Source organism: Centroberyx gerrardi, chromosome 10 (genome assembly GCF_048128805.1).
Source record: "Centroberyx gerrardi isolate f3 chromosome 10, fCenGer3.hap1.cur.20231027, whole genome shotgun sequence".
In the NCBI taxonomy this organism is placed as follows: domain Eukaryota; kingdom Metazoa; phylum Chordata; class Actinopteri; order Beryciformes; family Berycidae; genus Centroberyx; species Centroberyx gerrardi.
The window spans coordinates 28,531,642-28,551,235 of record NC_136006.1 but is presented as its reverse complement, the minus strand read 5'-3'; the positions used below and the strand labels follow the sequence as shown (position 1 = coordinate 28,551,235).

Genomic DNA, 19,594 nt, shown 5'->3' with positions numbered 1-19,594 from the left:
AAAACTGGGTGTATTAAGTCAATGTACTCATCATTTTATTTTTCATTTTCAGTTTTTTTTTATGGACAGGTCAAGCCTGTCTCACTGAGCTGTGAACGCAACCACCAGGCCATAGGCTAGAGAAACAAATGGCCTGCAAAATGGGCTAAAATTTAAAGGGTTAAAAAAATGTTTGCCTTTTCTTTGACATAATAAGAAAGTGTTTCTGTGGTAGCATTGTGTAATTTTGCAATTCCCTACACTGGAATTCATTATTTTCAAAAAACCCAACCAGCTTGACGAAAAGATTATGTAAAAAATATATAATTTATTTCACAGTGAAGATATAAACGGCAACAAAAGAGAACTGGTACAACAATACAAAAAACAAGAATCACATAACATTAGGTAGTCTATGCTGTCTGCTTTATAATCCAGGTGATGACTTGTGAGTTTACCTCATCCAATACAGAATCCTCAGACCTTCCCTTTACTGTAAGACCATGGCTGCCTCCTTTTAGCCAGAAAACCTCAACTGGAGCTTTCATTTCCTTTACCACACCGTCAAAAAGGACCTAGGCAAAGAGAGAACACAAGACGATCACTATAGTAAACATTCACGTTGGAACAAAAGCATATATATATCTGTGTAAACTGTATTCAAGACAATTTAATACTACAATTTAAGACATTTTAAGACTTCTTTCTGGTATAAAAAGCCCCAAAACAGTGTTCCATTCTCACCCTATCACACATGTTGTCCTCTGTGCCTGACACAAACAGCACAGGCATCTGTTGGGGCAGCCCCCTGAGGTCCTCGCTCCGCTGCTGATGGGCGTGCGTCTGTCCTGGGGGGTGCAGGGGGAAAGACAGGCAGACGACGCCCTGTATCGCGTCCTCCGTTTCATCACTCAGCTGCCTGGCTAAGGCAGCGGCAGCACGACTTCCCATTGACCTGCCTGCCGACGGGTCGCACAGTGATGACGCGATGATGATGATGGCAGTTTGTTAGTCTCACAGCTCATACTTACACAAATGAAAAATATGTTGGAAACCAAATATAATGGTTACAGGAACTTTTTGATGTCACATGTTCATTTTGATTAAGCAGTTATTTAGGATACAGACAGATAATCCTGCTCAGGATGTGCTACTGTATTTTGCGGTTTGATCTTCGTAATAAACTATATTTGGAATAAAAGGATTGGCTTTCTCGTTCAGCATTGTGAGCCTATTTATTCACAGGTCTTCAAGGGAATAGCAAAATCTTTTTTTTTTTTCTTACTTTATGGGTTTACAATTACTGTTAGAGAATGAGTACCTATAGGTCAGTTCCAGTGGCTTTCCCCTTTTAATAAAATTTACTGGTTTGAGTTGAGAAAAAGAGTATATCAACTGCAGTCAACTAAGATGATTTTTATACACGTGCTGATGTGGCTGAGAGACTGCAGGATTTTCATGAGGTCCTTGCTGATTTGCACATCTAAAATGCCTGTGGAGGTAACCTTTATCGGCCAGCTGATGACCCGTACGTTTTTCACTGCAGCTGCATTGTAAGATTACTTTTTCTATTTTCCATTCTATACAATTGAAATTACTTGTGGAAACATTTGACTTACTAGTAGAAGATTCATTTCAAGTGTCATGGTTTCCTGATAAGGTAAATTATCTCATTTTACAATTCGATCATTTGATTTAGGTTTTGCATATTGTTCTTTGGACTTCTTCTTTATAAATGGGCTTAATCTGGCACTAAGCTGGTTTTCACTAGTTAAGAAGTAAGCAACTTTATTGTGTAGTTAGGTCATGCAAATTCTTCACCCATTAATATTAGTAGCTGTATTAATACATGGCCTTACATTACACTTGTGTGTACACATACCTGTGTGTCTATTGTTGCTTACCTCCAAGGTATATGTGCCTTATGGTGAACTTCTCTAGTGATTTCAAGTAGTCCTGGCAAAAAGAAAGAGCGTATAGCAAGTTATTGACAGAAAAATAGTGTTAGTAATATAGTCATCCTATGATACATTTTATATGGATCCTGTCTAAATATCACTGCAAAACTATCATAGGAATACTGCAGTGATACCAAAAATACATTAACGTTACAATAAACTCACTGTTGAGTACCAGACAGGCTTTAGGCTGAATCACTATAGGAACACTGTATATAAGAGTGATTTTTCTCACTTAGCCTACTTAGTTTATTTCCTTGCTTATGACTGAATAGCCTAGTACTGAGAGATTAAAGAAGATACTTATTTCACCTCAAACACACTATCCTTAAAATGTGGGCACATAAAGGGTTAACAATATTTACAATAAGTAGATGTATAATATCAAAAGGTACACATGCTTATTTATTTGTTTTTTATTCTTGTTTTCATGTTTCCTTTACTTTTTTTGTCTCACTCTTTATCACAGAAAAAAAAAACCCATATTGTTTCCATTATATTTTGCATAATGCTTACCCACACAGCGCGGTAAGCCTTCACCCTATAAACAAGGTTTAAACCTTTGCATGTGAAACGGACACAAATGAACCCATTTGAAGCCAAAGCATGTGCCAGAGAAACCAGATGCTTGAAGTTCATGTCCCCACCGGCACCGTGTGTGAGGATGACAGCAGTGTGAACATCATTCACTGAGGCAGGGACACACACAGCAGCATCCAGATGCTTTGTCCCAAATGGCACCTTCACTGTGTCCTGAAAATAAATAATAACTTATACAGATAACGTATTGACTCCCAGCTAGCCCCGATATGTGCCATCCTCCACCCGATGAGAGAACGTCACGCCAAACTCCTTTAAAAAAAATCTCTGTTTAATATGGCCTTGATTCTCCATAAAAAATACATCATGAAACATAACACCAGACCATTTCTAGATTGTAAGGATCCACTCTCGTATTCGGCATACATACAGTCCAAGAAGAGGCACTTATTTCAATAAAATGTCAACTTTTAGCGTAGTTCCCAAGTTATTCCCACCATCTTCCTTTACCAAATACAACGCGATGGGCGGCAGCAATTGAAACAATAGTTGAGACTATACTAAAATAAAGTTAGTTAGTTAGCTTTGTGAATCAGTTGTGTGCCGAATTTAACCATACAATAGACCCTATGTATTCATAAAAAAAATTTAAGCGATGTTCTATGAGGTAGCGTGTGTAGGTTTGGCTATCCGGATTTTTGAATACAGTTTGGCGTGACGTTCTCTGTATAAAAGAAAACGGAACGATATCGGGTCTAGGATAGGCCTATGACTGGTTTATTGTAATACCGGTAATTACACTGTAGATGTTAACTTGCTTATTAGTATTTACCTCGTCAAACTTATCCATTGCCGGATGTTTCTTATCTGGATATAAAAAAAAAATCCAATGTTTACAGTCTGACTTTATAAATTACTGACATCTAGCGTACAGGAGTGGTCATTACAACTTTACAAATTCCCTACCTGGCTCTTGGCTTGATAAAATAACGATAGAAAACACACTTTGATGATACCCACAGGAGAATTTCTCTTTTCTTTGTAGGGTCAGCTACAGGTCCTCCCTACTCACTACACCATCCTGCTGCCTGAATATGAATATTGAGTTTTGTAAAGCATATATTCTATCTTATGCTGTGGCATGTGTGTGTATGTGTGCGTGTTTGTGTGTGTGTGTGTGTGTGTGTGTGTGTTTGTGTGTGCGTGCGTGCGTATGTGTGTAAGACCAAAGGAGAAGATCATAACCACTTTTAACATACAAACATAGAATTTTTTTTTTTATAAAAATGAGTTAAGTAGCATGTAACATTCATGTCAGAGCAGGACAGATGATATCAGATAAGTATTATTTCATAATGGGATGATGAGTTCGGAGTTCAGAGTTCCAGTACCAGTAAATGGCTCCATCTTGTAGTAAGTCCATATACTGAAAAAAACAATGACCCCAACTTCAAAAACGATCTAAAGATCACAGAAGTAGCACAAAAATCTATTTGCACCAAATATCACTTCAGTCAGGAACATCTACATCATAAAAAGTACAAAATGATTTATTCACAATTCCACAGGTGAATCCACAAGGTAGTACTTATTATCCAAAACAGGAATAAAAATTTGAATAACTAAGTGAAAAAAATAATGTTAAAAGATATGGTAAGATAAGACATGGCTCCTATCCACTTCCAACCAACACAAAAATTACCGGTAGTATAAAAGTGAACAATAACAAGACAAGTTGTAAAGGCGAAGTTTTACTTCACCCGTTGTGGGTCTAAATAAAGAAGCAAAGGTTCAAGAGTCTTCCGTGGATTCTTTATTCATACATGCATGGTTCAGTTCAATGTACCAAACAAGTAGCAAAGAAGTGACAAAGACAGGAGTTGAGGATCCACTTATATAGGTTGAAGTAAACAAAACCATAAATCTTGGCCCATAGCCAAACCCACTTGGCTCAAAACCAACCCACCAGTTCGGACTTCTAACTGCGTGTCCACCTACAGAATCACTCAAAACCACACATAATCATAGATAGTGAACATGCATACATTCAAGCACTGATTACATCATTACATTATTGTGGTATGTAGGACAAAGGGCACTCCACTTTGCAGGACAAAGGGAAGAAAGAACAGAGTGTACTATTCATTTAAAAAGACACAGTATACATTTTATTTCTTACATTGTCAAGTCAAAATAACCGACAGACATTAAAAACCATGTGAGAACAGAGACACTGAAAAATAAAGATAAGACACTAAAAAGTTAATGATAGATATTAAGACTGTATTTACAGTAAAGATAAGACAGGTAGTATAAAGTGCACTTAGTATAATCCTATTTTAAATTCTGACTGAATTGACTACTACAACAATCTTTTCAGTTCCATTACTATTTTGCGTTTAAGACATTTTGTGCACAGTTCACAGTGATTGGGTTACCTTATACAGTCAATTTAACAATTTTACTTTATGATTCAATTTCTTAACAAAAGAAATTATAATTTTTTGTCATTTATTACATAGTTGAAAGTAGAGAGACAGGAAAGACTGGGAGAAAGAAAGAGGGATGACATGCGACATAGGTCATGTGGCAGATTCAGCCCCTATTATTTCATTTCTATTGCTTTTCAACATAACAACTAAGCAAAGATACAGCAAAAAGTATTATCTGCCTTTCAAATACCATTTGCTGCAGGTATCAATCAGGACATTGCAAGAAAGACACACAATGTAGAAACTATATTTTCAGACTGCGGCACTGTTGGCTCTTAACGCCTGTTTGGTAAGGTGGTTAGTTTGGATAAAATTAGGTTCTACTTTACATTAAAGAGTAAATAAACACTAAATCACATGGGGCATAAAATTGCTGCTGCACTGCTTTCTATGGGTTGAAACTTTCAAGCATGTTGCACTTCTGGCCACACCCCGATCAGTGATGTCAAAGGCAAAATACCTGCTTTGATTTGGGTGTGGCCAGAAGTGCAACATGTTTGAACGTTTCAACCCAGAGAGCAGTGCTACAGCAATTTTAGTCACTATGAAATTTAGTGTTGAAGTACTCTTTAACAGCCTGTGGACTTGACTGTAGAATTAGCCATCTTCGAGTTTCCTTCATTCTTCTTCATTAAAAGGTTTACTACTCAGCTGAAGAAGCTGCTGTGCTGCCTTGATCAGTTTATCCCTGTATTCTAGCCGCTTGTGGTTAAGCTCTGGGACTCCTCTGAAGCCATATATGGCCCCCCACCAAGCGGCTGCAATTGCAGCAGTTGAATCGCTGTCCCCACCATGGAAGAACCCGTGATTGGCCAGCTTTTCCCATGAGTCCCCGGCACTCAGGAGAGCATCATAAGCTATCATAGGGGCATCATGTCCACTGGCGCCCCCGCAATTACGGAAAGCAATGAGGCGGTAGAATTCCTCTCTTTCTTTCACACCATAGCACTCTGGAAAGCAGGCTTTGCTTTTCCCATCAAGGATGCCCCTCTGTGTCAGGTATGTCATCCATGCGTTCTCAAAGTAGCCCCTGTGAAATACAAACTTTTAAAACGGGTTGTAACAAGATTACACGGGCCAGAACTCACTTTCTCTGTTTTGGAACAAAAACTCCCCACCCATTGGAATTTCAAGACATTCCCAATTTCTGCACTGATTTGCTAGCTTGTTTATTTCTATTGGGAAAATTTGACTATATTATTTATGTCAATTACAGGCCACCGTAATCCAGAGACCTATGTTGATGTTGATGCATTTCCTTGGTCGCCAATAGAGGTTGATAAAAGTCATAGATCACTTAATGCCTCTTTAAGTCTTCTGTCACATGTGCTATTCCATTGCTGGATGCTGATACAGTGCCATTCAAACAAAAAAAAAAAGGTAAATATGGGATAATGTACAGTGAGTCGGTCATTATTACAAAATAAGCCCCAGCTGGGTGGATCAAGACCGTAATGTGATGCCGAGTCTCGCTGTTGATCAACAAAATCCACTAGACTTCTTGACTGCAGAGCGATATGATTAGATGGCAGAACAGACCTCAAAATGCCTTCACTGGCCAATCAGAATTGAGAATTCAGCAAAGCCGTGTAATAATCATTATACATAAAACTCCGTTTCATAACTTGCTGTGACACATTTGAGCTCATCTAGAGTATATACAAAATACATGAAAGCCCTCCCCACTCACCAGCTGTGGAGGTTCTGGTCAACACAGTGGCCTGACTCTCTAATATACTGCTTGGTCTTCTCCAAGACTTCCATCAAGCCGTGACCCCATGCCTCCACAGGCAGGGTCCCCATGACTGCATAGGCTGTGAACAGGGCTGCAGCCACGGCCCCCAGGTATCCGGTGGGATGGTGGTGGGTCAGGCGGCCGCTCTCCACGCTCGCTGCAATCAGGTGGTGCTCCTGCTCTGGCTTGGGAAAACGCAGGCCAATGCACATGGCCCGCATGGCCGCGCCACAACCTCCGCCACCCCTGTTGAAGGGGATCTTATAGTCTCCGTCAGTTCTCCTTTCAAGTAGGGCGACGCTGGACATGCAGGTCAAGCCTGCAGAAGAAAGAGAACCAAGAGTGTGGTGTATGTTTCAGCATTTTCTCCACTGTTTGGGCATAAGCTTAAAGGGAAAAACTCACACAAACACAAAAACATCAATCACAAAACATGTTATGCTTTGGACAATTCCATTGAGATTTGTGACCATGAACAAGTCTCTCCAAAAGCCAAACAAGAGAGCAAATTGTGCATTCATGTGCTATCGGACATATCGCAAAAACAAATTTCCTACTTGGAAATTTCACATGAACGTCCTACAAAGTTGGACGATTAAGTTGGAAACTTTTGCTACTTGAGTTTCCGAGTTATGATGCAATGGTGACCTTTAACCTTCTCAACAAGGCAAAAAATCAAGTTTTGTGTCAGTCAACAGTCAGAAAACACATAATCATGCACGTTGCCGTTAGCCAGACTAACCTAACATTTGTTTGAATAAAGTTCCTCAAATTGACTTCCCCACCAGCACATGATCGCAAGGAAAGACTCTAACCTGTGATGTCATCAAGAGACCTTGTGGACCCACAAACTGTTGTTTGTCATTATGCACCGCAATAAACTTAACATCACAGCCCTGCTAAATCAGCCTGGGACAGAGTCCACAAAGTTTGTCTCTCAATGTAGGAGCAGTTTTGACCAAGCAGACTTTGATCTTGATGACAAAAAACAGGTCTTGGCTATTGTTTCTTGATTTGAGAAAAACCTACGTCCTCAAGGAAACACTCCCCCAGACCCCAAACCATGGGATCATGCAGTAACTGTTTAAGTGTAAAGAAAACATTTCAGTTGAGGTTATCTGTAGACGAATGTTGCTCGAAATGGTATGAACGAGGATCTCAGTTTGAGCTGTTTTCTATAAAGGTTATATCCACTGATTCTTTGTTTTTATTACATTGTTTTTATTGCTTTACAAGTGAACTCAGAATGCTTTGTGATATTCATTGTAAGGGTGTGGGACTGTAATCACCGACTGATCTTCACCTCTGGTTAATGAGCTCGGTTGATCGTATCAGCCTAGGCTGATCGTTGATCGGATTATGAAGTATGAGGATATTTAAGGATGTTTAAGTGATTCACCTGTTATGAATTTTCTCTCTAATTATAAAGTCTTATCTTAATGGGTAATGTGTTTTCTCTCTAGAGCACTGATGAAAGCATGAGCTGAAACATCTGCTTATCGAGCGTTCTTTTTTCCTTTTCTGTTATTGTTGCACTTTTAAGTTTGACACTATGCATTTGTGTTAATAAATTGATTATTTTGGCTAGATTTTGTCCAGCTAATTTTTGGCAATTTGTGGTATACATCTTTGACTGTTGACTTTTTACTTCACTTGAGCTTATCTAAAACTTACCTGCTGCACGTCCACTCATGTCTCTCATACATTCTATGTACTTTTTCACCAATTCCCGACACAGGTCTGGTAAGGTTGACTTTGCCTTCTTCCCAACCTCAATCAGTGCGTCTGCTGTGGCCAAGTGCATAACCGTGTCATCACTGACTGGGAAGTCCTTGACGTTCAACTTGGCCAAACCCCCTCGCTCTTTTACCTGGCGATGAATAGCCTCTCCATCTGCCTCAAACTCCCAATTGCCATGGTTGTACCCAAGGGCATCGCCTACACCACTGAGGACCATGCTAGCTTCATATCTCTCCTTCAGAGGAATTTGATCAGACATGATATCTGGCTGTAGAGAGGGCAAAAGACAGATCTGTGAAAAAAGAAAAAAATTTAAATACCTTATAAAAGTTCACTGTGTAATATTTCTGCCTTACTGAAGCATAATATGACTAGTAAATATCAGCAGGGGTTGCTCCATGGTAATGAGTGAAAAAGCCATGGCGCAGAGCTTTCTGCATTCAAAAACACAGGTGTGGGCCGAGGCTGTGTTTTTGTTTGAAGGCACCCTCCTACCACAGTGTTGTGGTAGGAGGGTGCTCATACAGTGGGTAATGTGCTCATTACATACAGTATACTATATAGACCCTTTCACACATGCAGCCTGCCGTAAACGTAACGGCACACCGTCATGTGTGAAAAGTAGCCGGTGTCGAAATGCCAGTAAATCAGTTCTGCCAATTTCACTGCTCAAGACGTTGTAATGTTAGGTTGTAATGTTAGGCTACTAGTAAAGCACAATAGACTGTAGCTTTACTTTTTGACAAAAACGTTGAATTGGACAGACGGTGAAATAATAACGACTGTTCTCAAATAACGACTGTTTAGGATAGTTGGGTTTGGGTTTACGCTGAATGTAGACGCACAGTCGCGGCATTAGTAGCCTTCTTCGGCCCTGCAGCACGGTTCGGAACGGACAGGAAAGGTAACAGTATCGACAACACTATCAACCCCCACTGACACAGTATATTATGGACAATTTGTGATATGGTAGGCTACAGCGGAAGTCTTACTCACTTCCTTTTTAATCAAGAAACCTGTCATTACACCTCTCTCCCTTCAATCAGGGAACCATTGTATTCTTTATCTATCGAGACAAAATGTGCCCTAAATCTGATGAGGAGCTCATATGTTTCTGTTCGCGAGAAAAGAGTGAAGAGCTGCTGTTAATAATTTCAATTTAACTTACCTCGTTGATTCCCCAGTCGTCCCGTGTTGGTCAGGCTAACCTCCGCTGTCAGCTCCACCTCTCAGGTCTCTTCTTCTCTCATTCTAATGACGCAGCCCAACGTTCTTCTTCATCGTTGGTTATTTTAATTGCTCTTTACCACCGCTGTCAGGACAGTGCCACCACTATCTTTTTCCGACGTTGTTGTAGGTCGGTTAATCAGTGTTTTGTTTGAAATGTCTAATGCATTTTTTTTTGTACGTGTGAATAATTAAGCGTATGCATGAATGAATGAAAACAAGCAGTAAACAAAATTAATGAAAACATCAGCTAGAAACGGAGGGGAAGGATGAGATATCTCCTGCAACTTCTATTGTTCTGATATTACATCTCTCCCGGTTAGCACTATCCCCAAACTATAAGACAGTCATGAAATAGCCTACGTTGTCCCCTTAAACATTTTGCTAAATCATTAATTAGGGGAGATTTCACCACTCACAACCGTGTTTTTTGGGGCAGCCTCGCGGGGCTTTTATTTTGAAAAGAAAATGCGCTTCGGCGACAAGACTGGAAATGAAATTGTGGCGAGTTTCACGGAACCTCAGCTTCAGAGGGTACCGTACTGGGAGTTCAAAATAACTGACGAAGAAGAGACCTGAGCGTGGAGGTGGCCTGACAGCGGAGATTGGCCTGACATTGGAGGTCTGCAGCAACAAATTTAAAACATTTAGCCGTGGGTGTGAAGCAGAACATTCGCGTCTTAACTGTGTGGGAGTGAATGAGATGACGAGGCGAACTGCAAGTGAACCGCAGGGTGACGCTAAGCAGGAAACGGCCATAGTCAAAATGCAACAGCAGTTTCACAACTTCTGCCACCGGAATCACCTGAAGCTGATACTTAATTAAATTACACTTGTCTGTTTTTATTGTAGGCCTATGTTTGGAATATGATCTGAATCTGAAATATGATCTTCAGTGCCACTGTTGTACTATAAACTCTGGAGGTGCGAATTTGCAACATCATTGCTACTTACAGTATATTGTGTACATCTGTCTTTGATGCACTTTGATTAATGATCATAATGATTCCAGTAATTTGATTATTAGGCCTAGGCTAATACTGAATAACTAAACTGCTTAACTAATTATGGAAATGACAATGTTCCTGTCTCTGTGGTTTTAATGATAATGTCAATATTTTAGCAGATAGTTATCACATTCATAAAAGCTTACACAATTCATAAACATACACATCATACATTTATAAACCTCAGAGAAAGAGAGAGAGAGGATTATTCTGAATGGTTTTTCTATTCAATTTAGCTTTATTTCTATAGCACTTTTCACAAGCCACTAGGTTTTGGAGCTTTATTCCAAAATGTTGCACTTTAAAAAGAGAGGGTGAAATAAGGAGAGAGGGGACTGTTAAAGGGATAAACATTGTTGCTGTTGATGTTTTGCACTGATTAACTTCCCTCAATTTGTTGTTATTGTTAGTCAAAAGACTATTTACCATTATAGCAGTAAGCCAATATACCAATAAGCTGGTCAAACTATAAATCTGGGTATATTTTATTTGCAATCAGTATTCTACTTTGATTGGCTTACAGTACCATTATACATGCTCCCATTATGTGCATTGGAAGCAGGTCCACTTGGCATCAATGAAGAGGCATATTAGGTTTGATGTCATCCCATAGCATGTTGAGCAGCAAAACATGGAGGCCCTAAACAGCAAATACTGTACAGGAGACCACTGGGGATAAACTTGAAGATTTGGATAGATCTATCTCTCAGATGTCACCAGAAGCTGTTTTTCAAACAATCTCCTCCAGTGTGTTCCGGTGGCAACCCCTGTGGCATTTTGTCTGTCTTTGTCTCCATCTTCTGCCAGATGTGAAAAAAACAGTGCAGCTTTGTACAGTACAAATACCCCAATGTCTCCATAAGTAACCAAGGAAAACAGCTACACTGTTTTGTCTTAAGTGTCTTGCTGCTGTAACAACTTGAATTTCCCTCTGGGATTAATAAAGTTCTTATCTTATCTTACATTACAATATGTGACCGTCATTGTGGAAACAGTGTAAGCAGCCCCAGGTAGTTAAAAACAGTACTATTAAACTATGTAGTGTTATTTTTGTATCATAGTTACCATCTCCTACACATATCATTTAAGATTACGTACAATTTTGGTTTAGAGCTGCTACAAGTTCTCATTTTCTCACTTCTAAGATTATGCTAGTGGCCTACTATCACTGAAAATAGTGTATGCTAAAGTGTTAGCATGGAGTCTACTGTCACTCAACATAGTGTATGCTAAAGTGTTAGCATGGAGCCTACTATCACTCAACATAGTGTATGCTAAAGTGTTAGCATGGAGCCTACTATCACTCAACATAGTGCATGCTAAAGTGTTAGCATGGAGCCTACTATCACTCAACATAGTGCATGCTAAAGTGTTAGCATGGAGCCTACTATCACTCAACATAGTGTATGCTAAAGTGTTAGCATGGAGCCTACTATCACTCAACATAGTGCATGCTAAAGTGTTAGCATGGAGCCTACTATCACTCAACATAGTGCATGCTAAAGTGTTAGCATGGAGCCTACTATCACTCAACATAGTGCATGCTAAAGTGTTAGCATGGAGCCTACTATCACTCAACATAGTGCATGCTAAAGTGTTAGCATGGAGCCTACTATCACTCAACATAGTGCATGCTAAAGTGTTAGCATGGAGCCTACTATCACTCAACATAGTGCATGCTAAAGTGTTAGCATGGAACATCAGAGCCAATAATCTGCCAGGGACACAATGGATGATTTTGGTGTCTATGTTCTCATTAGGCGACCAATGGGCCAACCTCCCAAAAACTGGGTGTATTAAGTCAATGTACCCTGCAACATCATTTTATTTTTCATTTTCAGTTTTTTTTTATGGACAGGTCAAGCCTGTCTCACTGAGCTGTGAACGCAACCACCAGGCCATAGGCTAGAGAAACAAATGGGCTAAAATTTAAAGGGTTAAAAAAATGTTTGCCTTTTCTTTGACATTATAAGAAAGTGTTTCTGTGGTAGCATTGTGTCATTTTGCAATTCCCTACACTGGAATTCATTATTTTCAAAAAAAAAAACAACAGCTTGACCAGAAGATTATATAAAAAATATATCATTTATTTCACAGTGAAGATATAAACGACAACAAAAGAGAACTGGTACAACAATACAAAAAGTTCACCTCATCCAGTACAGAATCCTCAGACCTTCCCTTTACTGTAAGACCATGGCTGCCTCCTTTTAGCCAGAAAACCTCAACTGGAGCTTTCATTTCCTTTCCCTTTACTTACTTCCCTTTACTTAAAGGGAAGTACTTACTTAAAGGGAAGTAAGTAAAGGGAAGTAAGTAAAGCCAGAAAACCTCAACTGGAGCTTTCATTTCCTTTACCACACCGTCAAAAAGGACCTAGAACACAAGACGATTGTTATAGCAAACAATAATGTTGAAACGAAAGCGTGCAACCGACAATTTCAATACTAGAACATGTGAAGTAGAGTGCATGAATTAAAAGTATGGATTACAGCATTGTGTGCAAAATAACACAAGCAGAACTTCCTGAAACAGAAAGAATGAATATAGAATATGTACGATATAAAAATATACCAAAAATCGTAAATATACGCAGTGTGGAAAAATATAGAAATATCAATATATATGCAATATACTGTATAACAATTGATTATATTAGAATATGAAGAAAACAAATGTGAATTTACAGCAAATATGTGTGTAAATAACTGTATTCAAGACCATTTAAGACCATGAATTTTACGATTTAAGACATTTTAAGACTTCTTTCTGGTATAAAAAGCCCCAAAACAGTGTTCCATTCTCACCCTATCACACATGTTGTCCTCTGTGCCTGACACAAACAGCACAGGCATCTGTCAGGGCAACCCCCTGAGGTCCTCGCTCCGCTGCTGAAAGACCAGCTGTGTCTGTCCTGGGGGATTAATATAGAACCTCCTTGGGGTGCAGGGGGAAAGACAGGCAGACGACGCCCTGTACTGCGTCCTCCGTTTCATCACTCAGCTGCCTGGCTAAGGCAGCGGCAGCTTTGAGCATCAGGCCGCCAGGTCCTCTCGCTGTCAAAGCGCAAGAATGGCGTGCATGCGCAGCTCACCCCTGGGTGTTTACAACTGTTGTCAGGGGTTACAGGCTCCAGTTCGCAGCGAAACCACCGTCTTTCAATGGTGTGCTTTTCTCAGAAGCCACGGGGGAAGCCGCAGAGGCTTTAGAGAGCAAAATTTCTTCTCTCTTAAGCCGAGGGGCAATTCAAATTGTGCCGGAGGAGGAGAGGAGTCAGGGTTTTTACTCCCGGTACTTCCTCGTCCCGAAAAAGGGAGGTTCATTACGTCCAATTCTGCACTTACGTTTCCTCAATTCACACCTCCGGAAATACAAATTCAGGATGCTCACACACAATGTTCTGTTCCGCTCGATTCGACCAGGCGACTGGTTCACATCAGTGGATCTGCAGGATGCTTATTTTCACATAAGCATATATCCAGCACACAGAAAATATCTCAGGTTCGCCTTCAAGGGTGTAGCCTACGAATATCAGGCTCTGCCATTCGGGCTGTCACTCGCCCTGAGAGTCTTCAGCAAGTGTGTGGAAGCAGCTCTGAATCTGATGCGAGCCACGGGCCTCAGAGTGCTGTCATATCTGGACGACTTTCCCCTCTGCGCTCCCAGCAGGGAGGAAGCAGAGAGAGACACTCAGGCGCTGTTAGACAGGCTTTACAGCTTGGGCTTCAGTGTCAATCACGCAAAGAGCGTTTTGTCTCCCACTCAGAGTATAGTGTATTTGGGCCTCGAAATAGACCCTGTTTCTTTTCGGGCTTTTATGTCACAAGTTCGGGTGGAGAAATTTCACCAGCACCTGTATGGAGCTTTTTTCCTATCTTTATTCAAGAGCCTGGTCTTTCAATTTAAGAGCATGATTTATTGATTTCACGTTCAATAAAGACGTGTTTACCGTATTTACAATATGTGAAACCTTTCTGATAGAGCAGACTTTGACACAGCAACAGTAAACATCATTTGAAGAGAAGGATATATACACAACACACCAAATGCGTTTTTAAAATGTAGTAGCTCATTGAATTTACTTTTGTTTTCTACTGTCTTAATGTGTTAGCTGGTTACTTTTGCTGTTGGTACTTTTCCCATTCCTAAACACTAAAATACAGGAAAAATAGAAACACGGCAACGTCCATTTTGTTGTTAGTTGCCTAGCAACAGTGTTCCCATAACATACAACACTTGAAAGCCAAGCATATTATCATGGATGTATTCTTGTGCCGCAAATATGACTTAACCAATTCAATTTGAAGGAAGTAATAGCACCATTAAAATAAAAAACTTACTTGAGGTCCTTGACTTTGGCGGTCCATGTTGGCCAGCGATCCGCGAGACTCCCGCTCCTGAGTCATGAAGGTGACGTCGTTTTCTCCTCTAGCACACCGACGGGAGGCCGGTGTGCTATACGGCTACTATTTTATCTAGCTATTATAGTAAAAGAAAAAGTACGGGCGCTGGTATATACATTAACTGTCCTTTTATTCCAAAAGTCGTATTTAATAAAGCCCCGGAGGGCGGGAGTGGATGAACCCGGTTAAAGAGTAACCGCCCATACGGGACGCTCTAAGAAGTAAAGCGAACGCGCCCGCAACGAGGCAGGGATCGTTTCATTGGTCAACACTACACCTGGCATTCTATTGGTTGGGGAATTTTGACAGGGTTGTTGCACAAAAAATCCGAGAGCAGAGCAGAAATCTGAGAACAGATGTTTCACGAGCGCACAAAAGCAGCGGTGCGAGGAGAAGGGCTGAAGCTGGAGCGCAGGAAATCTGTGTGCAAGCAACATTATATCTGAGTGCAAGCATACAGTTTAGAGCAGAAGCAGAGCAAATCTAAGCACAAGCAGGAGCTATTTGAGTGCGAGGGCAGGGTTTGAGGGAAAGCATTACAAAATCTTAACGTGAAATAAATAAATCATGCTCTCAAATTGAAAGACCACGCTCTTGAATAAAGATAGGAAAAAAGCTCCATACACCTGGCTCTGTTTCGCCGGGGAAACTCTATCTCGCTACGAGCCTGCCTCCGCCTGACAGGGCTGATGGCGTCAGCCATTTCTGTCGTTCTTCAGGGGCTGCTGAGAATGAGGGATTTCCAGCGCTGGGTATCCTCGCTGCGTCTGGACGTACAACGTCACCTCAGACGTATGGTGGGGGTTTCCCCGGGATGCCTCCTGGCTCTCCGTCATTGGAGAGACCCGGAAGTGTTCACTACCGGTGTCCCCTTGGGAACGGTAGTTATGAGGAAAACAGTGACAACGGATGCTTCACTGACAGGGTGGGGAGCAGTATTCGAGGGGAGGTCAGTAAACGGGACCTGGCCCCCGAGGCTCCGTCATGCTCATATAAATTACCTGGAGCTGTTGGCTGTTTTCCTAGCGCTCAAACATTTCCTGCCACTCCTGGGAAAGTGTCATGTGTTGGTTAGGTTGGACAACACGACAGCCGTGGCTTATATAAACCGGCAAGGTGGCACGTGCTCCGTAAAGTTACACAGACTGGCCCAGAGTCTGATATTGTGGAGCAGCGAGCGCCTGCTGTCATTACGCGCAGCGCACGTCCCCGGCGTATTGAACAGCGGGGCGGATTTACTCTCCAGAGGCAATCCTCTCTACGGCGAGTGGAGGCTCAACCCCGAAGTGCTTCTCCTGGTGTGGGAGAGATTCGGCTGAGCGTCCGTAGATCTCTTCGCATCGCACGAAAACGTGCAGTGTCCTCTGTTCTTTTCGTTAAGAAACAGAGACGCACCACTAGGAGCGGACGCACTGGCTCACCCATGGCCAAACGCGCTGCTGTACGCATTCCCCCCGCTCAGCCTCATCACTCCGATACTAATCAGAGTGAGAGAGCAGCGGCTGTCTTTGATTCTGATAGCCCCGTATTGGCCCAGCAGACCGTGGATGGCGGAGCTGGTGCAGCTCATTCACAGCCAGCCATGGCCGCTGCCGTTACGCGCAGACTTGGTGTCACAGGCGCACGGACAGATTTTTCACCCACACGCCAAACGACTGGCTCTCTGGGCTTGGTACGTGAGAGGGTAAATCTGAATGAGTCGGGTCTCCCATTGAGGGTGATTGAGACTATTCAAAGCGCGAGGGCACCATCTACGTGATCATTATATGATAACAAGTGGCGTGTATTTGAGAGATGGTGTGAGGCTAGAGCCATCATTTCGTTCCAGAGTTCTGTCCCAGATGTGTTATGCTTTCTGCAGGATTTACTGGACAATGGTAAAGCTTTTTCCACCATTTAGGTCTATTTGGCCGCTATTTCAGCCTGCCATGTGAGTTTTGGGAATGCGCCGGTCGGACAGCATTCTCTGATAAAGAGGTTTATGAAGGGAGCCCGCCGGCTGCGGCCCGTGCGCAAACCTTTAGTTCCATCATGGGACTTGCCAACTGTTTTGGAGGTGCTCTCGGGGTTGCCTTTCAAGCCCTTGGATTGTGCTGATTTTAAGTTGCTTTCTTTAAAAACTATCCTGTTGCTGGCTCTGACGTCAGCCAAACGGATAAGTGAATTACATGCGCTATCTGTGCACGCATCCTGCTTGCAGTTCTCTCCGGATTATGGGACGGTAATGCTGCGCCCTAACCCGGCTTTCGTGCGTAAGGTTAGCGATTCTGCATACAGCTGCCCCACGCTGGTGCTGCTTGCTTTTCACCCACCGCCTTTTGCGGAGGAGAGTGAGAAGCAGCTTAATTCACTCTGTCCTGTGAGAGCTTTACACATCTATGTGGATAGGACTAAGGGACTTAGAAAGAGTAACCAGCTCTTTGTATCCTGGGCCCCCTCTCACAGAGAGAGGGCTCTGACTCGCCAGCGCCTGTCACACTGGGTGGTAGAGGCTATTATTCTGGCTTATGAGTCGTGGACTGTAGCCCCCGGAGAGTCTACGGGCTCACTCCACCGGGGGTATGGTCACCTCATGGGCCCTGTTCAGGGGCATTTCTGTGAGGGACATCTGTGCCGCTGCTAGTTGGGCATCCCCACACACATTCATTCGGTTTTACCGCCTGGACGTGACGGAGCCTTCACTGGCTCACTCAGTCCTGAGTGTGGGTTCATGTTGTGTTTGCATGTCACATTGTGTGCTAGCCCATGGGGAGGGCATGTGGTGTCGACCCGTCTCGGGTCGAGGTTGGAGCATGCAATTCGGGAGTGGGCCACATCTCCCATAGTGAGATACCGAATGAGGTTTGAAAGAGAACTTTATGTTACCAGGGTAACCCCGGTTTTCTGATAACCGAGTGAGGTATCTCACAACACTGCCCTGCTTGCATACGTAGGGTACGTGGAAGAAATACGCTTGAGAATGGCGGGTGCAGCGCCGGGGGCGCTTATAAAGGGGGACGGGCTGGCCCATGCATCTCAAGATGATTGGTCTGTCTCACGACAGACGTGGTGTTATTGGAGCTTCCATGATTGGTCACGCCAGAAGGCGCTTCCCATAATGAGATACCTCACTCAGTCATCAGAGAACCGGGGTTACCCTGGTAACCTAAAGTTAGTAATATAGTCATCCTATGATACATTTTATATGGATCCTGTCTAAATATCACTGCAAAACTATCATAGGAATACTGCAGTGATACCAAAAATACATTAACGTTACAATAAACTCACTGTTGAGTACCAGACAGGCTTTAGGCTGAATCACTATAGGAACACTGTATATAAGAGTGATTTTTCTCACTTAGCCTACTTAGTTTATTTCCTTGCTTATGACTGAATAGCCTAGTACTGAGAGATTAAAGAAGATACTTATTTCACCTCAAACACACTATCCTTAAAATGTGGGCACATAAAGGGTTAACAATATTTACAATAAGTAGATGTATAATATCAAAAGGTACACATGCTTATTTATTTGTTTTTCATTCTTGTTTTCATGTTTCCTTTACTTTTTTTGTCTCACTCTTTATCACAGAAAAAAAAAACCCATATTGTTTCCATTATATTTTGCATAATGCTTACCCACACAGCGCGGTAAGCCTTCACCCTATAAACAAGGTTTAAACCTTTGCATGTGAAACGGACACAAATGAACCCATTTGAAGCCAAAGCATGTGCCAGAGAAACCAGATGCTTGAAGTTCATGTCCCCACCGGCACCGTGTGTGAGGATGACAGCAGTGTGAACATCATTCACTGAGGCAGGGACACACACAGCAGCATCCAGATGCTTGGCACCTTCACTGTGTCCTGAAAATAAATAATAACTTATACAGATAACGTATTGACTCCCAGCTAGCCCCGATGTGCCATCCTCCACCCGATGAGAGAACGTCACGCCAAACTCCTTTAAAAAAAATCTCTCAGATTAATATGGCCTTGATTCTCCATAAAAAATACATCATGAAACATAACACCAGACCATTTCTAGATTGTAAGGATCCACTCTCATATTCGGCATACATACAGTCCAAGAAGAGGCACTTAGTTCAATAAAATGTCAACTTTTAGCGTAGTTCCCAAGTTATTCCCACCATCTTCCTTTACCAAATACAACGCGATGGGCGGCAGCAATTGAAACAATAGTTGAGACTATACTGAAATAAAGTGGTGCTTAGTGAATCAGTTGTGTGCCGAATTTAACCATACAATAGACCCTATGTATTCATAAAAAAAATTTAAGTGATGTTCTATGAGGTAGCGTATGTAGGTTTGGCTATCCGGATTTTTGAATACAGTTTGGCGTGACGTTCTCTGTATAAATGAAAACGGAACGATATCGGGTCTAGGATAGGCCTACGACTGGTTTATTGTAATAATAACACTGTAGATGTTAACTTGCTTATTAGTATTTACCTCGTCAAACTTATCCATTGCCGGATGTTTCTTATCTGGATATAAAAAAAAAAAATCCA

General features: G+C 41.8%; 2 protein-coding genes and 1 pseudogene across 2 annotated transcripts; all 3 read right to left on the bottom strand.

The window, feature by feature from the left end:
• Window positions 1-304: 304 nt before the first annotated feature.
• On the bottom strand, window positions 305-3,338 carry LOC139924685 (testis-expressed protein 30-like). Its single transcript, XM_071915792.2, has 5 exons — window positions 3,310-3,338; window positions 2,454-2,690; window positions 1,884-1,935; window positions 724-938; window positions 305-554 (listed from the first exon to the last, which is right to left on the bottom strand). The coding sequence occupies exons 1-5, from the start codon at window positions 3,325-3,327 to the stop codon at window positions 393-395; spliced, it is 684 nt and encodes a 227-aa protein (XP_071771893.1). The 5' UTR covers window positions 3,328-3,338; the 3' UTR covers window positions 305-392.
• A 929-nt stretch (window positions 3,339-4,267) lies between these two features.
• On the bottom strand, window positions 4,268-9,682 carry LOC139924620 (ADP-ribosylhydrolase ARH1-like). The gene is made up of 4 exons (XM_071915717.2): window positions 9,613-9,682; window positions 8,379-8,736; window positions 6,660-7,023; window positions 4,268-5,999 (listed from the first exon to the last, which is right to left on the bottom strand). Exons 2-4 carry the CDS (start codon window positions 8,701-8,703, stop codon window positions 5,588-5,590), a joined length of 1,101 nt encoding a protein of 366 aa, XP_071771818.1. The 5' UTR covers window positions 8,704-8,736; window positions 9,613-9,682; the 3' UTR covers window positions 4,268-5,587.
• A 516-nt stretch (window positions 9,683-10,198) lies between these two features.
• Window positions 10,199-19,144, bottom strand: LOC139924605 (testis-expressed protein 30-like; annotated as a pseudogene).
• Window positions 19,145-19,594: the final 450 nt, after the last annotated feature.